At 34.2% G+C, this 24,360-nt stretch overlaps 4 protein-coding genes across 11 annotated transcripts; 2 read left to right on the top strand and 2 right to left on the bottom strand.

Moving 5' to 3' along the window:
* Window positions 1–76: 76 nt before the first annotated feature.
* Window positions 77–2,707, bottom strand: LOC104779542 (protein NRT1/ PTR FAMILY 8.4). 2 transcript variants are annotated; one of them, XM_019244442.2, is made up of 6 exons: window positions 2,506–2,690; window positions 2,178–2,280; window positions 1,871–2,088; window positions 1,284–1,758; window positions 1,056–1,129; window positions 83–963 (listed from the first exon to the last, which is right to left on the bottom strand). In XM_019244442.2, the coding sequence occupies exons 1-6, from the start codon at window positions 2,560–2,562 to the stop codon at window positions 316–318; spliced, it is 1,575 nt and encodes a 524-aa protein (XP_019099987.2). In that variant the 5' UTR covers window positions 2,563–2,690; the 3' UTR covers window positions 83–315. The 2 variants fall into 2 exon arrangements, with proteins under 2 accessions (XP_087365838.1, XP_019099987.2); XM_087509712.1 differs by having other exon boundaries at window positions 77–1,117; window positions 1,206–1,758; window positions 2,506–2,707.
* Window positions 2,708–4,823: 2,116 nt separating this feature from the next.
* LOC104779541 (glutamate decarboxylase 4) lies at window positions 4,824–6,998 on the top strand. Its single transcript, XM_010503907.3, has 6 exons — window positions 4,824–4,924; window positions 5,029–5,434; window positions 5,513–5,727; window positions 5,808–6,061; window positions 6,149–6,201; window positions 6,328–6,998. The coding sequence occupies exons 1-6, from the start codon at window positions 4,839–4,841 to the stop codon at window positions 6,784–6,786; spliced, it is 1,473 nt and encodes a 490-aa protein (XP_010502209.1). The 5' UTR covers window positions 4,824–4,838; the 3' UTR covers window positions 6,787–6,998.
* Window positions 6,999–13,388: 6,390 nt separating this feature from the next.
* On the top strand, window positions 13,389–15,246 carry LOC104779539 (uncharacterized). The gene is made up of 4 exons (XM_010503906.3): window positions 13,389–13,675; window positions 13,844–14,025; window positions 14,140–14,209; window positions 14,662–15,246. The coding sequence occupies exons 1-4, from the start codon at window positions 13,597–13,599 to the stop codon at window positions 15,066–15,068; spliced, it is 738 nt and encodes a 245-aa protein (XP_010502208.1). The 5' UTR covers window positions 13,389–13,596; the 3' UTR covers window positions 15,069–15,246.
* Window positions 15,247–17,369: 2,123 nt separating this feature from the next.
* On the bottom strand, window positions 17,370–23,691 carry LOC104779538 (sodium/hydrogen exchanger 7). Of its 7 annotated transcripts, none has more exons than XR_015596386.1 (23): window positions 23,311–23,691; window positions 23,125–23,175; window positions 22,936–23,027; window positions 22,784–22,861; window positions 22,542–22,699; window positions 22,353–22,454; window positions 22,146–22,263; window positions 22,012–22,064; window positions 21,867–21,932; window positions 21,730–21,774; window positions 21,540–21,592; window positions 20,873–21,057; window positions 20,711–20,755; window positions 20,505–20,612; window positions 20,082–20,310; window positions 19,696–19,998; window positions 19,420–19,517; window positions 19,211–19,342; window positions 18,916–19,134; window positions 18,620–18,826; window positions 18,270–18,539; window positions 17,870–18,171; window positions 17,370–17,773 (listed from the first exon to the last, which is right to left on the bottom strand). XR_015596386.1 is itself a non-coding variant. In XM_087509711.1 (23 exons), exons 1-23 carry the CDS (start codon window positions 23,513–23,515, stop codon window positions 17,471–17,473), a joined length of 3,423 nt encoding a protein of 1,140 aa, XP_087365837.1. In that variant the 5' UTR covers window positions 23,516–23,667; the 3' UTR covers window positions 17,370–17,470. The 7 variants fall into 7 exon arrangements, 1 of the variants encoding a protein (XP_087365837.1); XR_015596388.1 differs by having other exon boundaries at window positions 22,779–22,861; window positions 23,311–23,687; XR_015596387.1 differs by having other exon boundaries at window positions 18,250–18,539; window positions 23,311–23,667.
* Between the last annotated feature and the right edge of the window lie 669 nt (window positions 23,692–24,360).

Below are 24,360 nucleotides of genomic sequence, written 5' to 3'. Positions count from 1 at the left end.
TAAAGGGGATTCATAATAATCAACTGATATAAAATTAAATCAAATATCTATAATGAAAAGAAAAAAGATAATAAGATTTATCTAATTATAACCTTTATGATTGAATTTTAGATTGAGTTGTCTATGGCTCAAATTAGTCAAAAGACTCAAAACTAAGAACAAAATCTACAGCCAAAACAGAGGGCCATAACTTTCAGTTTGTACCACAAATACCTATAACTTTCAATTTGCGACACACTACAAATTTTGAAAGTACACACAAGAGCCTCCATGACAATAGATATCTTAAGCAGAAAAAAAAAAAAGAAAAAGAGATCAAACCTTTTTGTGAGTGTATTTCACAGAGAAGAAGACAAAAACCGGTATGTTAACAAATCCAAGACAGACCAAAAGCCAGAAGAAGTAGTCAAGATGACCATTGTTAATGTTGTCTGAAGGAATCCAACAATCTTTGCCGCTCAAATACGCCACAACCGTAATGATCATAGAGCTCAAGTAGTTTCCTAATGTGGTAGTGAGAAGAGCCCAAGCACTACACAAGCTTCTCATAGAATCTGGAGACTGCTCATAGAAAAACTCAATTCGCCCAACAAAGAAGAAAACTCCAGCTGTTCCCATAAGGAAGTACTGAGGGATTTGCCAAAAGATGGTTAACGGAACAGTGTCTCCACTCTCCACTAGATCAAGATCTCGGGCTAACTGTAACCGAACCGTCTCAACGATAGCTGCAAATGTCAAGCTCAAGACAGAGACAAAAAGTCCAATCCCCATCCGTTGTAGCTCGGTGAATCCTTTAGCTAAGCCTGTGAACCGTCTCACAAAGGGAACAATGAGGCGGTCATAGATTGGGACAGATATGAGAACACTCGCAGTGTCAAACATCCCGAGAGTAGCTGGAGGGATCTCAAATGAGCCGATGGTTCGTTTCATGGACCGTCCTTGTTGAACAAAGAGAGTGTAAATCTGTGAATGAAGGACTGAGAAGATGATTCCTGAGGCCCAAATGGGGAACAAACGTAACAGAATCTTAACTTCTTCGACTTGAGTTACGGTACAGAGCTTCCATGGATCAGATTTGGCTTCTCCTTCGGATATAATTGCGGCTTTGTCAAGAAACCTGCACATTGATATGAAAAGGTTAGATATAAAGTCTAATGCTCAATTCAAAAATAAGAAATGAGAGGGAAAAAATATTTTCTTGTAACCGTCCGTGTGCTCTATCTTGCAGTCTCCAGTATTTGAAGAGTTCATATCCCATGTTTCAAATAAATGTGTGTGGTACTCTTCAGAGAACTTGAGATTAAAGTTACGGTATGCAGCAACAAGAACTTGGCAGACTCTAGTAATCGGGCTACCTTTAGGTTTCTGAAATCTATAAAGTGGCGTGCCAAAGAAGAAACTTATGGTAGCAAGTCCCATGAACACGGTTGGTATCAAGAATCCTAATTCCCATCCACAATTCTCTTGAACCCAAACTAGAACAGTAGATGAAACAAACGCACCAACGTTGATGGTGAAGTAAAACCAGTTAAAGAACGAAGCTTTTCTGACTCGTTCGCTTGGATCAGTCTTGTCAAACTGATCAGCACCAAAGGATGAGACACATGGTTTGATTCCTCCTGTTCCAAGAGCGATAAGGTAAAGCCCTGAAAATAAAACGGTGGACTGGACCGTTGTTGCTGGTGGACAAAGAGAGCCAATACATTCAGCTGGCTTAAGACCCGGAACTGAAGCTGAGAGTGTCAATGCAACCATTCCCTAAAAACCAAGTCAAAAATACAGAACATCAAGCAAAGAACATAACCAGAAAGACTTGATTAGTGAGTGAGACTTGGGTAGCTAATATAGTAAACGTATAGCTAAAGCGTACGGTGAAATAAATGGCAGAGAAACAAGCAATAGTCCAATATCTTCCCCAATAAGCATCAGCTATTAAAGCTCCAATAAGAGGAGTGATGTAACATGTCCCTTGCCATGTCATGACGTGTCTAGCCGCAGCAACATTGGTCTCATGCAATTCATTTGTGAAGTAAGTGATTAGATTCTTGGCAATGCCATAATAAGCCAACCGTTCGCAACATTCATTGGCTGCACCAAAGCATAAATACCAAGTTTTGGAGATTAAAAACAGAACATGAGAGAGAATACGTACAAGTAAAATAAAACAAAAATTTTACCAAAAATGAATGGACAAGCTTTCCAGTTTCCTGTTTTCTGCTTCAATGGTGGGTTTCCATAAATATCTATTGAACCATCTTCAGCATACAATTTCAATTCTTCCTGTTGAAAAAAAAAAACGAGAGATCTATCAAAGCTTACTTTAGTTTGAAGCATTTCAAGGGACTAAGAAAATTATTAAACTGAAGAGATACTTATCAATTTGAGCAAATTTACATATATCTAGACTCTAGAGGAAAAAAATATAAATCTATGAATTAATTCAATTAAAAATTTAACAAAAACGTAAATAGATAATCAAAATTAGATAGACCTATGAGGTTGAACCTGTATGAGAGATTCTTCAGCTTCTAGCAATGACACTTCTTCATCAATGGAACCCATCTTTTTTACTTTGTTTGAACATGACAATCTTCACGCAAGTTGATTTATGCTTCTCCACGAAGAATACATTCAAAAATGATTCTCGCACTCACCAAAGTTGTGGTGTGAGTCAGTGAGTGGTCAGTGACAGTCACCACAGAACCACATTCTTTGTATTTTATTACAAAATAAAAGGAATATAAAACCAAATAAACAAAAAATAAAGAGTGTGAATGCGTTTTAAATTATTCACAAATGTGATTTGATATATTGGGCTTTAATAATAGTGGGTTTCTTAATTGTCTTTGTTAGGCCAGTCTAAAACCTCCAAAAAATTGAATAACAGATATATTTTCTAACGTCCTAGTCGTGTAATATTTTTTGACTTTTGTAATTAAAATTACTCTCTTTGTAATATAAAAAAATTAAGGAACCAATGCAATTTGAGTGTATTATGACAATAACCAACAAAATATATATATATATATATATATATATATATATATATATATATATATATATTAATAGAATGTTAAATTTTATTATTAAAAAAATTATTTACAAAAAGAACAAGGAGAAACGAACAAATGAATTTTGAAAACTGGAAATGATATGTTTTCAGGTGTAAAACTAATAATATGTCTTGTTGTTTGCTTTACCTAATCAGCGATTAGTGATGACAACAGCAACGTTCTAACATTTGGATTATCGAATTCTTTTTGTATAAAACTAATTTGTGGTTTATTGAATATGAAACGAATAGTTTTGATCGTCAAAATTTATCGTTTTCGTTGAAAATAGAAAAGATTTTTCATTCAAAAAAAAAAAAAAAAGAAAATAGAAAAGATTCGGTCGCTAATAGTTGACTAGTAAACACAAAACCGAACAGAGCATGTTTTAATTGGCCATTTCAAAATTCTGCGTTGCATTAATTAAGGAAGGTCAGAAGAACTTAAGAGAAGTAAACCGGTGGCGGTAACACGTAATTGCCGGTATAACCTTATTCGCCGAATGGCGTCTACATTAGCCGGTTCCCATTGACCAAGGCGTTTTATTTGAGAGTGACTGATGTTTGATGGGTTCGCGACTTTTATTATTCCTTTTTCATGATATACCAGTTATGTCCCATTCACTCCCTTTTAATTACGTATGCCCACCATATTCACAAATTTTGTTATTTTCTCATTAATCAATTGCACGAGACAACAAAATTAATATAACAAAACTATTGTAATTAACAAAATTAATACACGTATACACCAAAAAAAGAAAAAAATAAGATATTTTTTTTTGTCAAAAAGACGATTGCATGTTTGTAATTAACCCAAGCTAGCTAGGGCTAGTCTAAAGTTAGTTTTTCATGGGAAAGATAATCTAGAAACAATGGTTAAGGTTGGAGTAGTCTTCAACATAATTAACCTAAGCTAGGGCTAGTCTAAAGCTAGTCTAAACATGTGGGAGGTTTGATGCATCGCCTAACTTTATTTGTTTAGGTCAGTCTATATGGGTTTGATGTTATTTGAATCTTTTTACTTCAGAGATGGCAATAATAATTATACGACATCTTACAACAAAAAGTCAATAGATCTTACAACAAATAGTCAATGTCCTTTAGTATTGATACCAATATAAAGTTCGAATTTGGTCTCTAACTTATTTACGGTCTATATTAAACTACACTAATAGCAAAAAAAAAAAAGAAAAAAAGGATCACGAAAACCATATAATCTGGTCACATTTTATGCGTTTGTAATATTCACCTGAAAGTGCAAAAATTTATCAAATTACATGATTTTATTACTCATCGCACCAAGCCAAGGGTTATGTTTACAAACTTTACGCAAGAGTTGTGAAGAATACACTAATTTATGAATTATTATAACTACTAAAATTTCAATACAAAAATGAAAGTTGAATTCGTAGTCGTCGATATAAAATTTGTTTTGTAAAAGTATTTGTATTTTAAAAGTATTTTCTTTTAAGAGAGAAAAGGTTCATTTAAATTAATTAATTGTTAAAAATATTAATTCATTGGTCTTACTATCATTACAAGGAAAAGTCATTGATAGGAAACGTTAGAAAAAGGAGCACATAAATAAAGACTAGCGATGCTTCCTTTCACGTTGCAAACACGAAACGAAGCCAAACCATTCTATGTTACTACTATAAATAACATTTGCTCCTCTTCTTCTAATTTCACACAACATTCGTCAACTACAAACAAAAACATTACTTCCTCTTGTTCATTTCAAAACCAAAAATCAAAGTTTCTAAGCATTCGAGTGAATTCAGAAAAGATGGTTTTGTCTAAGACAGCTTCTGAATCGGATGTCTCAATCCACTCAACTTTTGCTTCTCGTTACGTCCGCAACTCTCTTCCACGGTAACAAGTTGCAACATAATTTTTTTTTTGTATGATATTATCATGTTATATAATATATGAATATACTATTTCGTAGTTTTAACTTAATGTATGGTCATCATCAGATTTGAGATGCCTGAGAACTCAATCCCAAAGGAAGCAGCGTACCAAATCATCAACGATGAGCTAATGCTCGACGGTAACCCGAGGCTTAACCTAGCTTCATTTGTGACCACATGGATGGAGCCAGAGTGTGACAAGCTCATGATGGAGTCCATCAACAAGAACTACGTCGACATGGACGAGTACCCTGTCACCACTGAGCTTCAGAACCGATGTGTCAACATGATCGCGCGTCTCTTCAACGCGCCGCTCGGTGACGGTGAAGCAGCCGTTGGTGTCGGAACCGTGGGATCGTCCGAGGCGATTATGTTGGCCGGTTTGGCTTTTAAGAGACAGTGGCAGAATAAGCGTAAGGCCCAAGGGCTTCCTTATGATAAGCCCAACATTGTAACCGGAGCCAATGTCCAGGTAAACCAAATCAAAATTGGAGATATCAATCAGGTTTAGGAGTTTCTCCGGTTTGACTCATTTTTCGGTTTAATACAGGTTTGCTGGGAGAAATTCGCAAGGTATTTCGAAGTGGAGCTCAAGGAAGTACATCTGAGAGAGGACTATTACGTGATGGACCCTGAAAAGGCGGTCGAAATGGTAGACGAAAACACAATCTGCGTTGCGGCCATCCTCGGTTCGACTCTAACCGGTGAATTCGAAGACGTAAAGCTCCTCAACGACCTTCTTGTCGAGAAAAACAAGCAGACCGGGTAATTAAACCAAACCGATAAACAAGCTAATTATCGAATTTTAACCGGTCCGAGACCGGTCTAACGTTCGCAATTTGCAGATGGGACACGCCAATCCACGTGGACGCAGCGAGTGGTGGGTTTATCGCACCGTTCTTGTACCCGGAGCTGGAGTGGGATTTCCGCCTACCGTTGGTTAAGAGCATCAATGTGAGTGGTCACAAATATGGTTTGGTTTACGCCGGTATCGGTTGGGTTGTCTGGAGAACCAAAACCGATTTGCCTGATGAACTTATCTTCCATATCAATTATCTTGGCGCTGATCAACCCACCTTTACACTCAACTTCTCCAAAGGTACACATTACCACAAATATATAATTTTCGATAGAGTTATATAATTCTTATAGATTAAAGATGTTAATAAATGCTTGTATAAACCAGGTTCAAGTCAAGTGATTGCTCAGTACTACCAGCTCATTCGTCTTGGATTCGAGGTAACTAAACAATAACTCAATAAACATCACGTACTATATATTCAAGTTGTTACTATATATACTTCTTTGACTTAGAAAATTCAAAACTACTATTCGAACTAAACGTTGTGTGTGTGTTTGGTCTAGGGATATCGCAATGTGATGGATAATTGTCGTGAAAACATGATGGTGTTAAGACAAGGATTGGAGAAAACGGGACGTTTCAAAATCGTATCCAAAGAAAACGGTGTTCCGTTAGTGGCGTTTTCTCTCAAAGACAGTAGCCGCCACAACGAGTTCGAGGTGGCCGAAACGCTCCGCCGCTTCGGCTGGATCGTTCCGGCATACACGATGCCCGCGGACGCGCAGCACGTCACCGTGCTCCGAGTTGTGATCCGAGAAGATTTCTCTCGAACCTTAGCCGAGAGACTTGTGGCCGATTTCGAGAAGGTTCTCCACGAGCTCGATACGCTTCCGGCGAGAGTTCATGCGAAAATGGCTAACGGAAATGTTAAGAAGACGCCAGAGGAGATGCAGAGAGAAGTCACGTCCTACTGGAAGAAGCTGTTGGAGACTAAGAAGACAAGCAAGAACACAATTTGCTGATCAGATTATTACTGTAAACTAATACTATTATTTGTTTTTGTCCTTAATTAAAGATCCATTTAATTTGGACCGTCTTTTATCTTTCATGCTGCTTCGATTATTTTTTGGTTTTTATAAAGTTTTGTGATTTGATATTTGCTGATGAATGGTGATTTATTATGTATTTGAACTAAATAAATTAATGAAATAAAATTTCTATTTTATGTATAAAATTTCTATCTTTCATCACACACTTGTGTTTCAGTTATCCTTTGAAGGGTCTCTAAATCAATATTGTTGAAAAAGTCGAGTGCTTGAAGAATCTTTCATCACACACTTGTGTTTCAGTTATCCTTTATAGTCATGTTCTATTCCTTTATGTTCGCAGGGACGTTCTCTTCATACACACACTCCCGCTGATCAACTTCTTCATTTTTTCTGATCAAAAACAAAACAGAGTAGTTTGTTTGAAGAAGACAAATGATCGGACTACTATGTTCTTATGGGTTGAAAACTTACTTCTCTAATTCCTCAATCTTTTTTCTTATTTTTTCAGCTTCGACCTTATGGATTAATGGCTTCATCCTTTATCTTCAAAAAAATGTATCGGCCCAATATACACTAAAATATAAAGCCCTTAGGTCCATAGTCTTTGATTAACAGATGATTGGTAACTTCCATCCACTAATAAATGGATGTACAGCAAACTTTCCTATTATCTCTGCAGAATTAACAGTTTTGCCTTCAGGTTAGTGTTTTCCTCTCTACACCAAGAGTCGTGTAGCTTATTGAAGATTTGAAACATATACCTATAGATAAGCCCTTCCTTTTAGTATAACCGTACAAAAGCCTCGGTGACAGCTTTTGATCTTTGCCCATCCATTGCAAAGCACTACAAATTCAAAGATAGAAAACACTTGTGTACAGATAACTCATCAATAACATGTGAAGAAGGTACAGAAGATCACTGAATTTTTACCTCACGAGACCAATCAAGTGAAGCACCTAAACGCCGTTGTTGTGACATGCATGATTGTATCACCAGACTGGTTCTTCCACTTCCTCAGTGCATAAGAAGTTTTTTAACTCACTTGCTTTACGAATTCTTCACGGCCCAGGTCATGTCTACTCAATCCTCTTATAGACATGATATCTTTCTCAACCACCACCTACATTTTAGTCAACAAGAGTTATAATACTAGTTATGACCACCAGTTTCACATATATCCCAACATAAACTATAGGAGCTAGGAAGAATACATTTTACAAACAAGTATACTAATTGCAGACCTGTGTAGCTATACCAGCATGGTCAGTAGCGGGAACCCACAAAGCATTTACCAGACACAGGCCCGGCCCTTGACACATTCCTATGATACATAGGTATCTGGTCTCAATTTTTTGAAGCCCATTTTGTAAGGATTTTTTGTTTTTTTGTTTTTAATTAGAAGGCCTCAATTTAAGAGTTAGTTTCTTTTAAAAGGCCCAATTTTAAAAATTTGCTTTTAGTTGAGGCCTCATTTTAAAAATTGGTTTGAGTTGAAGCCTCATTTAAAAAATTACATTAGACTTATTGAGAAAAACAATTTAAAAGAAAATATTATAAGGCCCCATTTTTAAAGTACAATTTTTATCGTATTGGGCCTCCAATGTTGCTGGACCGGCACTGACCAGACATTCTCTTCCAACGAATAATTGTATAAGTCTGATCCTTTTTCAGAAGAAAGGCAACATAAGAAGAATCTTATGACCAAAGAAACCTCTATGCATGGCTGATGTCAGTATGTTTCCAGTATGCAAGATTCTAGTAACGTTTGGAGGAGCAGCATCTGCAAGAATGGCGTGTATATTAGAATCAAAAAAAAAACTAAACAACTCTCTGTAGAGTACTCTAGAGTCTAGGCTAGTCTTAAAAGGTCAAGATTGTGAAAAAGTAGGGTGCTTATTACAATAAAAAAAAAAAAAAAAAAAAAAAAAGCTGGTTTGGAACTCTTAGCATGAGCCTTGAAAAAGCTAGATTGCTCCCACCATTCATACCACCTAACCAAAACCACGACAGAGATTATTATTATAAATTTATAATCAAAACATTGGAAACAAATCAGTATTGTTTGGTTATTCACTAAATCTTCTTAGACACTTACGATTTTTCAACAGCAGCAGGACTCTATTATTTAGCCATGAGTGGAGATAACTTTTTCTTGTCACTATAAAGAACACATTCATGAATGAAAAAAAAAAAAAATCAGATTCAAATGATACCAAACGAAACCCTTAAAAATCAGATTCTTGCGGGAAAAGAAAGAAAGTGAAACCTTGTCTTCGTTCTTTTTTCTTCCGTTCGAGTTATTTCTCCGTGAAGATCGGCTTCTCCGATTCAGACTGAGAATTATATATTGCCAAAAATATATACTACATATTGACTCAGATATAATAACGGTCGAATCTAAAACAAGAACACTAAGTGTACTGTGTACCATGATTAGGGAAGCTTGTTTGAAATGAACGAAACCTTGTAAAAGAGAGTACTACGATCAGAATTTCATTTTAAAGTTTCAAAGTTTGAAGAAATTAGAGAGGCCGCCAGATGAAGAAGAAGAAGAAGAAGACGACACGAAATTTTTTAGGGATTTGTTTTTGTTGATCCGAGTAGGCCTGGGCATTCGGTTAACCATTCGGTTTCGGTTCGGTTGTATTCGGTTTCGGTTATTTTGGATATAGTAATATAGTAACCATTTGGATATTTTTGAAATTTCGGTTCGGTTCGGTTCGGTTTCTTTCGGTTCGGTTTCGGTTTGGTTATTTAAATAAATAACCATAACTAACATAAATTATATTAACATTAACCAAATAAACCAAATATAACCAAAACTAACCGAATATAACCAAAATTAACCAAATATACAATAACAAAAATACAAAAAAGGGAAAAATATGGATTCAATTTTACAAAATAGTATTTAACTTTGTAAATTCAAAATAATAACATTTACATATATTGATTATTTAAAATATTTAATTGTTTTGAATCTAGAAATAATTTATATTTTAAGTTTATTTTATAGTTTTGCATAATATTAAGTATATAATATTTGATATCTTCTAGGTTTTCGGATATTTCGGTTAACCATTTAATTGTCGGTTCGGTTCGGTTCGGTTTCAGTTAGTTTGGATATAGATTTTTACTAACCATTCGGGTATTTGAAGAATTTCGGTTCGGTTCGGTTTGGTTTTTTTCGGTTCGGTTTCGGTCGGTTATTTGGTTATCGGTTATTTTGCCCAGCCCTAGATCCGAGAATGAAACTTTTAAATTATTTTTGGTCAGCATAAAGTTAAATTATGTTAATCTCAAACATGGGCTTTAATTAATTGGGCCGACACATCTTTTTAAAGATAAAGGAGATAAAGGCCCAGACCCATCCAAAACAACTAAAGCATACAAAAATTGAAGCAACCGGCGAAGTGCTATCGTAAAATAAATACTTTATTTATTTTAATAAATTTAGAGGCGACCAAACATACAGAATGTGGGTCCCGCGAATAATACCGGCGCAATTTTTTTTCGTCTTTTCTAATTGGGCCCCACAAGCGTGCCTACATTTGGGCCCATTAAAAAAGAAAAAAAAGGTTTCCTACTCCGAGAAAAAACAAACAAACAAACATGTCTAGAAGAAAAAAAAAAGAACACTACTGTAGTAGTAATAGATCGACAAAAGTAAATATACGTACACTGACAAAAAAAAAAAAATCACGAAAAAAGATTACATATGTGTCTATTATACCACTCACTTAATCACAGACATTAAACTTATATAAATTGACATTGTGATTAATACACTCAATCACAACATTAAACGCACTATAGTTTGTTTCATCACTATTTGTATACTAGTTTCAAACTAGATTATGACCCGCGGTATACCGCGGGGCAAATTTTTTTTTGATTATTTTTGTTAATATACTATTTTAATACTAATTTTGCTATGTACTATTTTGTTAATTTAAGTGATTTAGTATATAATTTATGGTATACCGCACAACAATTTTTGTTTAATACAATCTTAATTAAATCAATTTGATTCGATATATTTTATATTGGTGTTGTTAAAATAGTAAAATAAGGATTTAACCCGTATCGAAGTATCATATTAATGATATTTTATTTTTTAGTATTATCAATTCAATCATGTAATGTTATATAACCTATCATGTAATATAACTCGTTTATGTTATTTTGAAAATTTAATATGTTTAAATATTCATAACTTTAAACTTTTTATTAAGTTTAAATATATCAATTATAAATTATAAATTTCTTAAAATTTTATAATTTACTATATACGGTAAATTTACTATGTATGTCTGTTGAACACACACTTTTATATTAATTGGGTTATATATATTTGTTTTAAAAAATTTTAATCACAATATATGCAGGAAAAATACACATTTTTATTAACTTTATTTCTTATATGATGATTCACTACATTTACATTTTAAAATCAAAAAAAATAATAATAGGAGAATAATTTTTTTAATATGGAATAAATCTTCTAAATATCTATATTAATTATAGAATATTATATATATGAATTTTTAAAATATTTTAATTCAAGGATAGTAGAGAGAATTAACTAAACTTGTTTGGATATGAATATAAACATTAAATGATATTTAATGGTAAATGTTTCCATAAACATATTTTTGAGCAAAAATTGCTCCAAAAATACTAGTATAGATAGTTAGTTTGTCTCGTGCTTCTCTACTTTCTTCTAACATTTTCTTTTGTTCAATTGGTTTTTTTCTTCTCTCTCTTTTTTCAAACAATATATACAATGTTTTCCCGATTATCGTTGGATTTTTCTTGCAAATCAACATGGTTATTCATTAGCTCAATCAAAACTATATATATATATCGTAATGATGAATGTATCGTACGTCGTCTAAACTGTTTGTATACACCACGACATGTTCTGATTTGATCACTACTACACGACCAAACTTATTCTATAGTGATTACTGATTACATAGCTTCTTCAACAGTGGCAGCCATTCCGAACAATTTCATCATCCTATCATATATCAAATCAGATCAAGTCAAATCGAAAATAAAATTAATATAACTTGAAATAAAGGAGAGATCGATTGTAATAATGGAAGAAGGTAAACGTGAAAGGACGTGACACTACCCCACCATTGTGAAGAATTGAAGAAAAAACACTCACAAAAAGCATACAAAAAAGAAGAACGGTTGTTAACCAAATCAGAAGCACAATAGATAATCATGATTTTCAAATAAACAAAATTTCTCCTAGACGTCGAAGAAAACAAAAAGAGTTTTTCTACAATGACTTTTTTGGTTCAACTATAGAAAAAAAAAAAGTAGCTAGATATAACAAAACTCATTATTCTCCTTTGAAATTAAGGGCTATAGTTTACTGAACTGATACATCACTTTTTTTTCTTTTCAAAATGTTACGGTTTTATCTTTTATGACTTAATTAACGATCTAATTTACAGCTAATAATGTTGTTATTCTTGATTGACCATGGGTATGTTCTTTTTAATTTACTAGATGTTGATATCAGACATGAATGGTGAAATATTAAACATTATAACAGTAACGTTAAAATTCTTGTCGGTAGTTTGTATCACCGATGTTTACCACTGAACTAACGTTAATATAACGTTAATAAAACAAACACAACATCATCGTCCTTACTCAGAAACAGTGAAATGAACATGTCCTATATATATCAATAATTTTGTAACAGTTATAATTCGAAAAGTGATTTGATAAATAAAGAAATTAATGCATTACATACATCATTACAAAAAAATGGCTTACACAATATTAATATTAAAAATTTGATTTCACGAAAATGTAAATAGCATTTTACTCACGTATATATCAGTTACGTTTAATTAATATTTGCCGACAATTTCTACTATTCACTTGTGATATCTTTCTTATTCTAGTATAATCTTGAGTGAGTCAAGTTATAAGATTATTTACTAAATTTGCTTAAAGCGGAACAGTAAATAACAGCATGATGTGATATCATAACCTTTCGCATTATATAAGGTCCCCCATCTAACCAAACCCTAACAAAATTCAAACATATGTACGGATTAGAAAGGAACATCTCTACTATTAACGTTGAAATGACTATATTGGTAGACTTTTTTTTTTTTTCCAATTTACTAAGGTAGATAACATATTTATTCAACATGCATTGATTTTAATTTAGTTTTAAACCACCCGAATCTTTGTTCTAATTAAAAAGCTAGGTGTTATAAAGCCATTAATTCAAGTTGCGGGACTCTATAATTTATACGGGAAATGAAGTATGTATATTGATGTAATTGAGATTATATGTTATTAAAACCATTCACCAATATTATATACTATATTTTGAAATTATATGATTATGATGACAAGCTAAGTAACTTAGTGAGTTTGTATCAATTTCGGCATGCATGGTTGTGAGTTCAAATTTGTATAATGTTTGTTGCTAATTAGAAAGAAAAAAAATTTAGTAAATTTTCATATGTCAAGGAGAAAAAACACTATCCATCCACCCAACAAATTTTCTTTTGCTTTATTTCTTTTTCCGTTGACTGTATTGAGTACAAATTCGTCTTCATCTTCTAAACCTCTCCACTACTTTTTTTTTACTTAAACTTTCTTTTTCCAAAATTATTGTTTATTCTCACTTTAGTCACGATCCACCAAGATAAATAGGCAACCATATAAGCTTTCATTATACAAAACAATCAGAAATAATTCAAAGAGAAGAAACACACAAAAAAGAAAGAAAAGAAGAAGAGATGAGTGAGCTTCTCTACTCTCTCCCCACTTGGGATCACCATAACCTTGGATCACTCTTCAAGCCTGACTTCAATCTTGGTATATATACAAATATATATATATATATATACACGTAAATATAATACATATATGTAATGTAAATATATATATGTATCGACGTGCATGTACTTATTTACAAGTTATATGTTAATGAAAAATGGTTTTACTATATAACGAGAAGTTTAAAAGTGTAATGTGTGTTTGCAGATACATGTAGTTTCATGAATGGATCGCCGTCGGAACACATTTTCCGATCACCGGATATGGATTATTCTGACGTCTCCACAGGCTACCTCGAAGATGCACTTATCGAGTCCGGTGAGAGAAGCAAAAGGAGACGTCTCTTGTTCGAGGATCCGTCAAAATCTCCTAACGTTAACGATTTGCAGGTTTGTGTAATTTCTTGAATTTTTTTTTTGCAAATTTTCTTCAATTATCATTTCCAAATGATTTGGTAACAATATAAATATAGCTGTTTTAATTTTAAATTGTTGAATATGCAGAACGATTGGGGCCTGCATGAGGGTTATAGCTGTTTGAATAGTCAGTTTGTCACACCACATGTTAACACAGGTGAGATCTACTTTTGTTTTATTGTTAATAAATTTTAAAGATATTAGTCATTGAGAACCCACCTAAGAAAAAAAGATAATTTGAACTTACTTGTCGGATATAATTAGTAGTTTTAAATTCAGCTGACCAACGTTTTCTTATTCGCATGAAGGCACTATTTTTATATTTTGTTTGTCTTAAAAATAAATGAAATAGCATTGCACTTTTAAAAAGATTTGCCTTTTTTTTTGGTAATCATTTCGTTCAAACATCACTGTTCTTTTACATATTTATGGTCCCAAAACTTCTATATAGTTTGAGACGGTCTTGCATACAAATGACAGTACATTTTCTTAAAGTAGACTTGTTTTTTGATCCATACGTTGATTATATTCCACCATTAATGAATTTAATTTTGTTACAGAAACTTAGTAAAATATAGCCTTTTAATTAAAATTTTACTAAATATACAGATGAACGTAAAAGTGGGGTCGGTTACTTTGAGGAGACAATATCGACCGCTTATGAGTCTCCCGACACTTCTGTTTCTTCCGGCAGAATTTATGTCCGAGAAAAAACTCCAACCGAACCATCCTCATCCAATTGTGGTAATAAGAACAAAAGACTAATCACGAAACTAGTGTACCCATTTGGATTGGTGAAACCAGGTGGTAAAGAAAATGATGTAACCCTACATGATATCAACGAAAGAATTTTGATGACTCCGTCTAGACCGGTTCGACATCCTGTAGGAGACTTTGCCTCTCGACCATGCGTCTCTGGCCATGGACCGGGCCTCTCCGGAAAAGCCGTGGTGGCTCTTACTAAGATCCAAACACAAGGGAGGGGTACAATTACTATAATCAGAACAAAGGGATAAACTATGTAATATCGGTAATTAGTTGGGGCTGTTATGTGTAATATAAATGAGGTTTTAGAAAGCCAAAGCGATCATTGGCTATGAGATAAACTTTCAACTTTGTATAGAAAGTTAGGCGAGGTAAATTTTGAAAATGTTGTACAATATCCAGTGGATAGAAATAAACTTATTTTGAATTCTTGGATTTCGCATTTTGAGCTTTTTACTCTTTATACTTTTTTTCAATTAGCAAAGCATGTTGTTATTTATTAAGAGAATATTCACAAGCTATATAAAGTACGATGAGTAAACAAGAATAAAGAAAAAAACAATGAGAATAAAGAAAATAAAGAACCAATGAATAAAAAGAAAAGGAAGAGATGCAATTTTAATAAGTAAAGGGTAAAAAGTAAAAAACAAAGAAAATGATATTTATTCAATTGTTATTTATGTTTGTCAACAATGTATTATATGTAGTTTGATAATACCACTTTTAGATTTTTATACAAATCATTAGTGGTCTACTCTGTAAGCCACTCATGATAATACAACATATACAAGAGAACAGAAAGAAAGAAAATATCTAAGTCATTAACTAAAAGAAATATCAGAATTTTATTTCCTTTTAAAATTTATTGAGCTTTAAAATAAAAGTTCATTGTCTTGTAGGCAAATAACACAAATCCATATTATTTGTGTTGATTTTAAAATAAACGGTAGCCATAGACATACAATAACGTACGTAATGCTTATGTCGGCATGAGCTACTAAGAAGTAAGAACTAGGAAGAAAAAGTAAAAACGAAAAGTGGTAAATGGTCTTTATATACGCCTATTGCCTAAGATACAGTGCATGCATGTGGCTCATCGTTGATTTGGCTAAGTTTTGTGATAATTTTGTATATACTGTAATTAGTAGTAACAAATTAACCTTAATTTAGTGAATGTAAGTTATAGTTTAACAATAGTTAAACCACCAATATTATCTATACTAGTATTTTTGCAGCAGTTTTTGCTCAAAAATACTAATAAGGAAAATTTTTGCAATTAATGCTACTAATGCAATTAATTCTGTCCCTCTAGCAATTTTATATGGACCTCTTAGTATTTTATGGGTCTCTTGATAATTTATAATTTAAGGACTTCCATTTATTTAGGTTGTAGATAAAACGATGTCCAAAATTTTATAGGACCCGCGAAAATATACTCTTTTGCTAATAATCTAGACAAAATTTCCGGAAAATGAATTTGTAGACAAAATTTCCGGAAAATCACATTGAAATAACTATGACATTAATGATATTCTCAATTGCCAAAATGATTATGAATACAAATGAGTAGATCCTTGATTTATCAGGCATTCAAACTTTAAAAACTTTTATTTGGTTTATTCCGGTTCTTTATTTTAAAGATTTTTAAAAGTTTAAATATGAAAAATATTTAAAACTTTTTAAAAGTTAAATATGATAAATATTATACCGTAGATACACAATAAATATTAAAAATTAAGATGATATAGTGTGAGTTAAAATATATCCGGACGGAGTTATATAGCGGGACAGGTTTTATCGATATTTATATAAATTAAAAAATATCAGTAATTCGGTATTACACGGGTAAAACATCATTTCATTATTTTGTTAACACTGTCAGTATCAGAGAATAGACATATGTAATTAAATTTAAATATATTTTATATAAAAAATAATTTTTATTGCGGTATTATATGGTTTATTTAATAATTATTATATAATTATAACATATTTAACAAACAAATACAATTTATAATTTTAATATTTTAATTATAAATAATTTTGCCTCGCGGTGTACCGCGGGTCTTAATCTAGTTTAGTGATAAAATAACAGAATGTCAACTAATCTCCAAGATATGTGAAAGGTTGGATATATGATTATCATTTGAACGTTCACATAGCTAAGTATAGTCTAAGTTAATTCAAATGTTTTTCTTGAATATTATAATTCACGAACCGTGGCATTAATTATAAGTTTGGCTGGGTAGTTATAGAATATTACCTTATCGGTGGTGGAGTCGGGGTCCAAACCAACCTTTTCTTTTCCCCGTTTGATAGAAAAATTATCCCCCACTTAGTAAAGAAGAAGATGGACCGTTGTAGACTTGTAGCCAAAGAAATTAAAAGGAGAAAAGAACAAAAAAAGTGGGAGGAGATAAATGAGTAAATGACTACGTAAACAACAAAAAACGAATATGATTATTTTTCTTTACAAAATTGGCAGATATTGTTTTAACAAAAGAAGTTATATACTCACCAAAGTGTGGTAGACAGAAAGAAAAAAACCTTGATTCGTTAAGAAGATATATTTGCTTTTTATTCTTTTGCTTTTGCACTAAGAATGAGTAAGCTAGCATTTTTTGTTTTGTTTTGTTTACAAACATCTCTATGCTCATAGATCGTTCCTGAAAACGATTTTACTCGGAGAGTCGATTCTCACGACGATCCCTTCATCTTCTTCATCATCGCTTGATTCTTCCATCCTTGTTCGCCTTGTGCTGCTTTCCGCTTGCAGTGGAAGCTGACACGGATACTTACGTGTATCAAGCTGCTTCTTGGTCACAATTGAACCTTCTGATCTGGCTGATACGAGACCTTGAGCTGAGTTTAATGGAAGTTTCTTGTACGATAAGTTATCTTGTGACTTGTTATTATATATCCCACCGAAACTTGCACTCCTTCTGTACAGATTAACCTAATTGAGGATATCCAAATATGAGAAGCTTTAGGTTAGTCGAGAAGTCACCGATAACGACTTTAAAAGAATCTCAAGTTGTGATCTTTTTCTTACCATGCTGCCAAAAATGCTGAGTTGCATTGCTCGTTCAGATAAACTTAATGTTGCTCTGTTGATCTCTTGTTGTTTTTTGGCTTTGTAAATACTTTCAGGCCAGCTCATGAGTCCTTTGTGTTCTTTACGAAATGATCTCTGAAGCTGATCAGAGCTTGAGCTACGTGGTGGTGTTAACGAAGATGGTCTTCGATGTAGAGTCCTATCAGCTCCAAATGCTCCAATGTTGACGACGATTGCTCTTGCCCTTGTTTCCACACTGTATTGTGTTCCTTGTTGCGAGAAACTCACTCTCATGATACCTGTGGTCAAAAAAAAGAAAAACACAGTTTTGATTTGATTCGGTTTAATGATTTTAAAAGGGTTTGATTCTGCTGTACTGTATGTGCAATTAATCAACTGAAGCTTCAGATGAATTATGGAAGCTCTGATTCCCGTTAAAAGGTAGTAATGCAGCGGGAGATGCTATAAGCTCTTCTTGGATACCAACTGGTTTTACGAATCCTTCTAATAACAAACCAACGTTGTTATAATTGATTTCAATTGATTCTCCAGATACATATGTCGTCAGTTTCGAGCTTTCAGCAGAAACAAGTGCTCGTAATTCTTGCACTGCCACTTTTTCGAATATCTGAGGACGCAAGAGTTTGAGAAGAACCAATGCACTTTCCTGCAAATAAGTGAAAGAATTTGATGTTATGAACAATCAAGAGAGTGTCTCTTCTTCTATAGATTCCAATAGAGACGTACCTGCCAAAGGAAATCATCGACGGTAGAGTCTGATTGTAGAATTGAGAGAATTTTTTCGCTATCGATAAAAACACAAAGAACCATGGAATCTGTAATCATGTCGCACATATATGGCTTCCCGGTGAGGACTTCGTAGAGTCCCAATGTACTACCATGAGAAAAAGTTGGATGCAGCGAGTGATTGTTGCTTAAGCTTTTGCTTTTCCACTGTAGGATTATAATAAAACATTCAGTGATGAAGAAGGTAACAGATGTTTAGAATTATGACTTGAAAGTAAAACTAAGTTTTGTCTTACCTTAACAATGCCATCGAAAATAAGCCAGACTCCATTTGGCTTTGAGCCTTCTTTATAAAGCGTGACACCACGCAGCTTCATTGGTTCTTTTTTCGAGTGTTTTAGAGGTTCACATATTGCAGATGGAAGAGCAACAGATAACGGATGTGAGGTGATCATGTCGCTTAATTTTGGAAGTTTTATCATCGGAGGGTTTCTCAAAAGCTTCTTCAAGCCAGTCTATGGAGAGAGAGAGACATAACATTAGATAAAAGAGAAAGGACCATTTGTTGTAGGAATTAGATTCGTTTAGTACCTGGACAGCATCATGAAGATGAGCGATTTCTTTTTCTTCCAACAAGCCAATCTTCTCAAGGTTTTGAATGTAATCGAGTAAATGATTCAGCACTGAATGTGTTACTTGTTTTGTTTTCACAACACGGAGAACCTAAAAAATAAATCAAAGATTATATGGGATTCGTCGTGAGTAAGATATCACCCAAAATAAGTGACTCGACTCTCAACCTGAGGAAGTGAAGATCGGACATTTTCCAAGAACTCTTTCGCTGCCTCTCCTTCCCTTTTACTTTCATTGATTACAATGGAACCAATATTACTCTCCCCTGTAAAGAGAAAATAGATAACTCAGAGACAAAAGCGGGTTGGATGAAAGTATTGTTCTTACTAAGTTGTGGTACTTGAAAACAAAAGTTCTAATAGATCAACAAAGATGGTCCAATCATATAATTTTCTTCTATTCATTGTTTCCAAAGTGTGATCCAGAATCTGAATTGCACATACCTAAAAAGTCAAACAATTGCTGCTGTGCAATTGTATGCGCGCGAAGAAATGCAGCGGAAATGTAGCAAGCAGATTCCAGTCTTTCGACAGCAAAATATGTGACCAACTTGCGTGGGATAATTTTAGAATGAAGAAAATTGTAGTAACTCGGGAACTTAACATGCGGTTTTAGACCTTTCCAGTCACATAAAGACTCTGTAGAAACCCGATCCAATGCCTCATCCACCGACTGCATCAGAATATTAGCAGTATTTTCAGATATCCTGCCCTCATCAAGCATCTCCCAGTAAGCTGATTGGACACCTGTATCATCCAGTTCTCAAAGTGTCAATAATCTGCCAATTAAAATAAAGAATACATATTGGAAGGTACATGATCATAACTACCATTTAAGAACCGTATACGTATGTCCTTTAAACTCTTAGGGTCAAGATTTTCAGTTTTAGAACCATTGTGAGGATGAACTAGTTCCCCTTCTGAATCTTTAAGGCTTGAAATATAATTTTGAACGGTAGACCAGTCAGCGGGTCCTAGCTCCTCATCGTCTCCTAGATTTTGAAATGCTTGCAAGGCCTTATTCAGCATTTCGTACTTTGTATATTCCAATATTCGTTTCTGTCAACAAGAAAAGTGAAGAAACTTCAAATAAATCAAGGGGTTGAGCATTTTGAGCCAATCATGAGCTAGCTATTACTGACTGACACGGGCATAACCACAGCTTTCTTTGGTACCCTAACGACAGTATCATGATTCATTGATTTCAAGATTCCATACTAGAGTGGAAATGAAGTCTGTGAAAAGATTTTGACCTTTGTGGCTGGTAAACCATCCATACGAAGAAGGCGTAGAACAAATTGGGTAGTGGATCCATTAACTATCAGAGTTAGGAATACAATTCCACCTGTGAAGAAAATAAACTGCAAAACAACTGAGATTATCAAGATGGAGACATGATACTCTTCCATAATTCATTTAGGTTGTCAAAAACACCTGGCATACTATTTCTAGAACTTACCAATGTTCCCGTCTCTGTGCTGAGAAATGAATTTCCGCTTGATTGCTAAAACAAATAATTGAGAATACGGTAGGTCAACACTGAATCAATGTAGCTGAATAAGCGACGTACATAAATTCAAGAGAGAGAAGAACAATCTTGACAATGTTCTTGAAAACTAACTTTCACAGATAAAGAAAGCGCGAGCGCCACTGCACCCCTCAAACCAGACCATACGAGTATAATGGCTTCTTTCCAATCCAAGCCATAGCCAGCACGACATAACAATGGAAATAGAACTCCAACAACAACACATCGCGATAGTTGGATGTAAAAGTATAGTAGAAAAAGGAATCCCCATGAATTCCCTGTAAAAAACATGGGTTATCAAGAGTTGTTAAACCAAGATATATTTTTACGAGAAGGTCAATGATATTGTGTGACTTATGTGGGTATGGTTCCAGAGAAGGAAAAACAAAAGATAAATCCAGGACAGTATATCTCTGAAAGCTACTGAATAATCAACTCATTGGTGAAAAGACACATTGTTTCAGTCCTAGCACAGTGTATATTTCATCACTTCTCAAACCAACGATGCCAGGTTGTTACCTTTTAAACTAATTCACGCTAAGGAACAATTGACCCGTCGAGAACCAGATACCACAAATACAGAGGTTTGATCAGTAATAGCAAGCTATGATAAGAGGTGGAGAAATGCAATGACTAGGGACCCAAATTCAATAAGCAATTGGCTGTAGAAAATTTTGACGGGAACTATGTTCATACGACCTGACTAGACATCACTTTTAGCTAGAAAAATATACTGCAAACTTATAACAAATAATGACACCTTGGTAGGCAATCTTATCGCTGTCGAGAATGCCTTCAGCAATGACAACACCACTGCAAAAAAGAATGAGAAACAAACAACTTAAATACTGTAGGACCGGCTAAAGAGTAGACTGCAGTAAAATAGCTTTTTGCTACCCATAAGCTTATTTCTTAGGGTTGGCATGGCCTAAGCATGGGATGAGTCTTACCTTAGGATAAAAATCAAAGTATTTGCAATATACGCGACCATTTCCCTGCACAAGTTACCGGAAAAAAACTGTATTACATAGATCAACCTTTTTCACAGAGTTCAAAACAATTCCAATTCCACAAGATTGAGAAATACCAGAAGTGATGCAAACTTTTTTGACTGTCACCTTTAAATGCTGTCCTCGCAAATGCAGCATAGAACCTGTAACAGTTATTATTATAACAAGTGGGGTCTTACATGATAACAGAAAAAAGAAATCAATGAGGTGACTGAGATTTACATGCCCAAAGTCATCACTGTCAAAACACCAGAAGCATCAGCCCACTCTTGAGCCTGTCACACAGTAACTAACTCTCAATTGTATACAAAAATAAGATCTTGATACAGTATTTCAAAGTCTACAGAAAGACGTACAGTGTAATATGCGAAGTAGCTCACTGCAATCGTTAGAGTAATCTCTATTATGGTGTCATTAAATATGAACCTGAGCCAAAGAACTGAGGCAATGCCAAAAGCCAGACCAATGCCTACACTAAACAGACAGAATCATACGTTATAAATTTACGATGCCAAGAACACAACAACTCGATATCACTAAAAGAGGAAAAGATCAAGACATACGCTCCAAGAGCCACTTTAACCAAAAATTTGATTATAGAACTCCAGTCAGAACTATGCCCCAAAACCATCTTCAAGAATAACTGGAAAACCACAATTGCAGTCCTGAAAATTGTTTCCAAATCATAAATTATAAGCATAAATTAAGCAGACTATGACAGAAGATTAGAAAAGATTAACGTGATTGATTACCCATCATTCATCAGGGATTCTCCTTCAATAACAGTGCTTAGCTTTTTACTAGCACCAAGCTCTTTAAGCAAAGCAACAACAGCAACAGGATCAGTAGCACTCAAAAGTCCCCCAAGCAACAACGACGTTTTCCAGTCCCAGTCATACGGAAACGTAAGCTACAAATAGCATCATAGTCATACTTTTCACTACCTCTTATTACATAATACTACTTCTCAATCTTAGACTACAGCATACCTTACCTTAACAAGCGATCCAAGACAAAACGTTGAAATGAGAACTCCAGGGCCAGCAAGTAGCACCATCTGTCCCAGACACCTCTACAATAACCAAAAGCATTTAGCATCTATTTCCCTTCAACTTAAGGCTTAACTAGGGAGGAGAAAAAGCAAACCTTGATCTGGTGAACTTCCATTGAAAACGAACTCTCGAAAAGAAGAGCAGGAAGAAACACAGCCAAAAGAAGCTCTGGATCGATATCATTCCCTAACAACACCAAGAGAGATTTTAAAATTCCCAAATTGAATCAACCAAAAGCTATGTATTATATTTGATTATTTGTTCAACAAAACTAACAACTTACAAATACGAATCCCATGGCCGACCTTGCCAAGGTTATGATGAGTTCCATATTCTGAAACATTCAAACAACTCTTCTCATCAGTACTACTCTATGATCTTCTTCCAAGAAATTTTCAAATACAAACTATTGAAATTGAAAAAAAAATTTAAAAAAAAAAAACCGAATTAGGAATCATCGAAATCGAACCGAGGGATCCAAGAGCGATTCCGATAACGAGGAGAGCGACGGTGTAAGGAACCCTAGTTCCTCGAAGCAAATGCCTTGAAGCTATACCGAGCACCAGAGACATTCCGACGAAGAGTACGGCGTCCACAGGGCTAGATTCTTCTTTCGAAGAAGAAAGAGACGATTCGGCCTCCTCCTCCATAAGTCTGTACGGAATCGAAGCCATTGAAACAACAACAACGAGAGTGAGGAAGAAGAAGAAGAAGAAGAAGAAGAAGAAGAAGAAGAAGAAGAAGAAGAAGAAGAACTGTAGAAAGCTTCTTATGAGAGAGCTGAGAAGAGAATATATATACACATATGAGTGTGTATATATGTATTTGAATTAAAATATTATGGTTATGTAATTTATGTGTTTGTTGGCTCCTAAGTCCTAATCAGTAATTAGTGATATGATTCCGTATTGATCATGTGATTAATCATGTTAAATTACACGAAAGACGTCTTATTTACCCCTCAAAACTACCATATCGTACCGAATATCCCTGGAACTTTGACCTCCTAATAGAACCCCTTCCATCTTATATCCTCTTTCTATTTCCCCCCGAATTAATACTTCTATGTCTATTTCCCCAATTAAATTAACCTTCTCAGCTATTTCCCCATCGACGTCGATTAACACGGTTTAATGTTTTAGTTAACCGACAGACAATTCTTATTAACCAAAATAACCAAATTAAACCATTATTAACCAATTGACAACCCGATTACAACCCGATTACAACCCGATTAGATCACTTAACCTAAAAAACCCAAAAATCCCCAAATCGTTTTTTCCCTTTCCATCGACGAACCCTAGATCCCTAAATTGATTCTTCTTTCTTCGAATCGTTTTGTTATCTCTTGCTCTTGGCTCTTGGGATGGCGTTAGTCCCCGTTGTTAATCCACCTATTGGAGTGGAGTTCGACGAGGAAGGCGAGGATCGAGATGAATTTCACACCGATAAGCTTGCGACAGATTTTACAGAAACGGAGGAATCGATTCGTCATAACGTGTATCCAGAGAGTGACGAC

Source organism: Camelina sativa, chromosome 4 (genome assembly GCF_030686135.1).
Source record: "Camelina sativa cultivar CO46 ecotype springtype chromosome 4, ASM3068613v1".
NCBI lineage: Eukaryota > Viridiplantae > Streptophyta > Magnoliopsida > Brassicales > Brassicaceae > Camelina > Camelina sativa.
This window is presented reverse-complemented; position numbering and strand designations above follow the sequence as displayed.

Bases quoted from the DNA above. Each gene is read 5' to 3' on its own strand.
- LOC104779542 (XM_019244442.2), bottom strand. From the start codon at position 2,562: ATGGGTTCCATTGATGAAGAAGTGTCATTGCTAGAAGCTGAAGAATCT. The intron at 2,281-2,505 runs GTTCAACCTCAT...TTTTTTCAACAG, and splicing joins CTGAAGAATCTCTCATACAG to GAAGAATTGAAATTGTATGC. The intron at 2,089-2,177 runs GTAAAATTTTTG...GCTTTGGTGCAG, and splicing joins AGCTTGTCCATTCATTTTTG to CCAATGAATGTTGCGAACGG.
- LOC104779541 (XM_010503907.3), top strand. From the start codon at position 4,839: ATGGTTTTGTCTAAGACAGCTTCTGAATCGGATGTCTCAATCCACTCA. The intron at 5,728-5,807 runs GTAATTAAACCA...CGCAATTTGCAG, and splicing joins GAGAAAAACAAGCAGACCGG to ATGGGACACGCCAATCCACG. The intron at 6,202-6,327 runs GTAACTAAACAA...TGTTTGGTCTAG, and splicing joins TCATTCGTCTTGGATTCGAG to GGATATCGCAATGTGATGGA.
- LOC104779539 (XM_010503906.3), top strand. From the start codon at position 13,597: ATGAGTGAGCTTCTCTACTCTCTCCCCACTTGGGATCACCATAACCTT. The intron at 13,676-13,843 runs GTATATATACAA...GTGTGTTTGCAG, and splicing joins CAAGCCTGACTTCAATCTTG to ATACATGTAGTTTCATGAAT. The intron at 14,026-14,139 runs GTTTGTGTAATT...TTGAATATGCAG, and splicing joins CTAACGTTAACGATTTGCAG to AACGATTGGGGCCTGCATGA.
- LOC104779538 (XM_087509711.1), bottom strand. From the start codon at position 23,515: ATGGCTTCGATTCCGTACAGACTTATGGAGGAGGAGGCCGAATCGTCT. The intron at 22,700-22,783 runs GTAAGGTATGCT...TGCTATTTGTAG, and splicing joins GTCTTGGATCGCTTGTTAAG to CTTACGTTTCCGTATGACTG. The intron at 21,593-21,729 runs GTAAGACTCATC...TCTTTTTTGCAG, and splicing joins ACTTTGATTTTTATCCTAAG to TGGTGTTGTCATTGCTGAAG.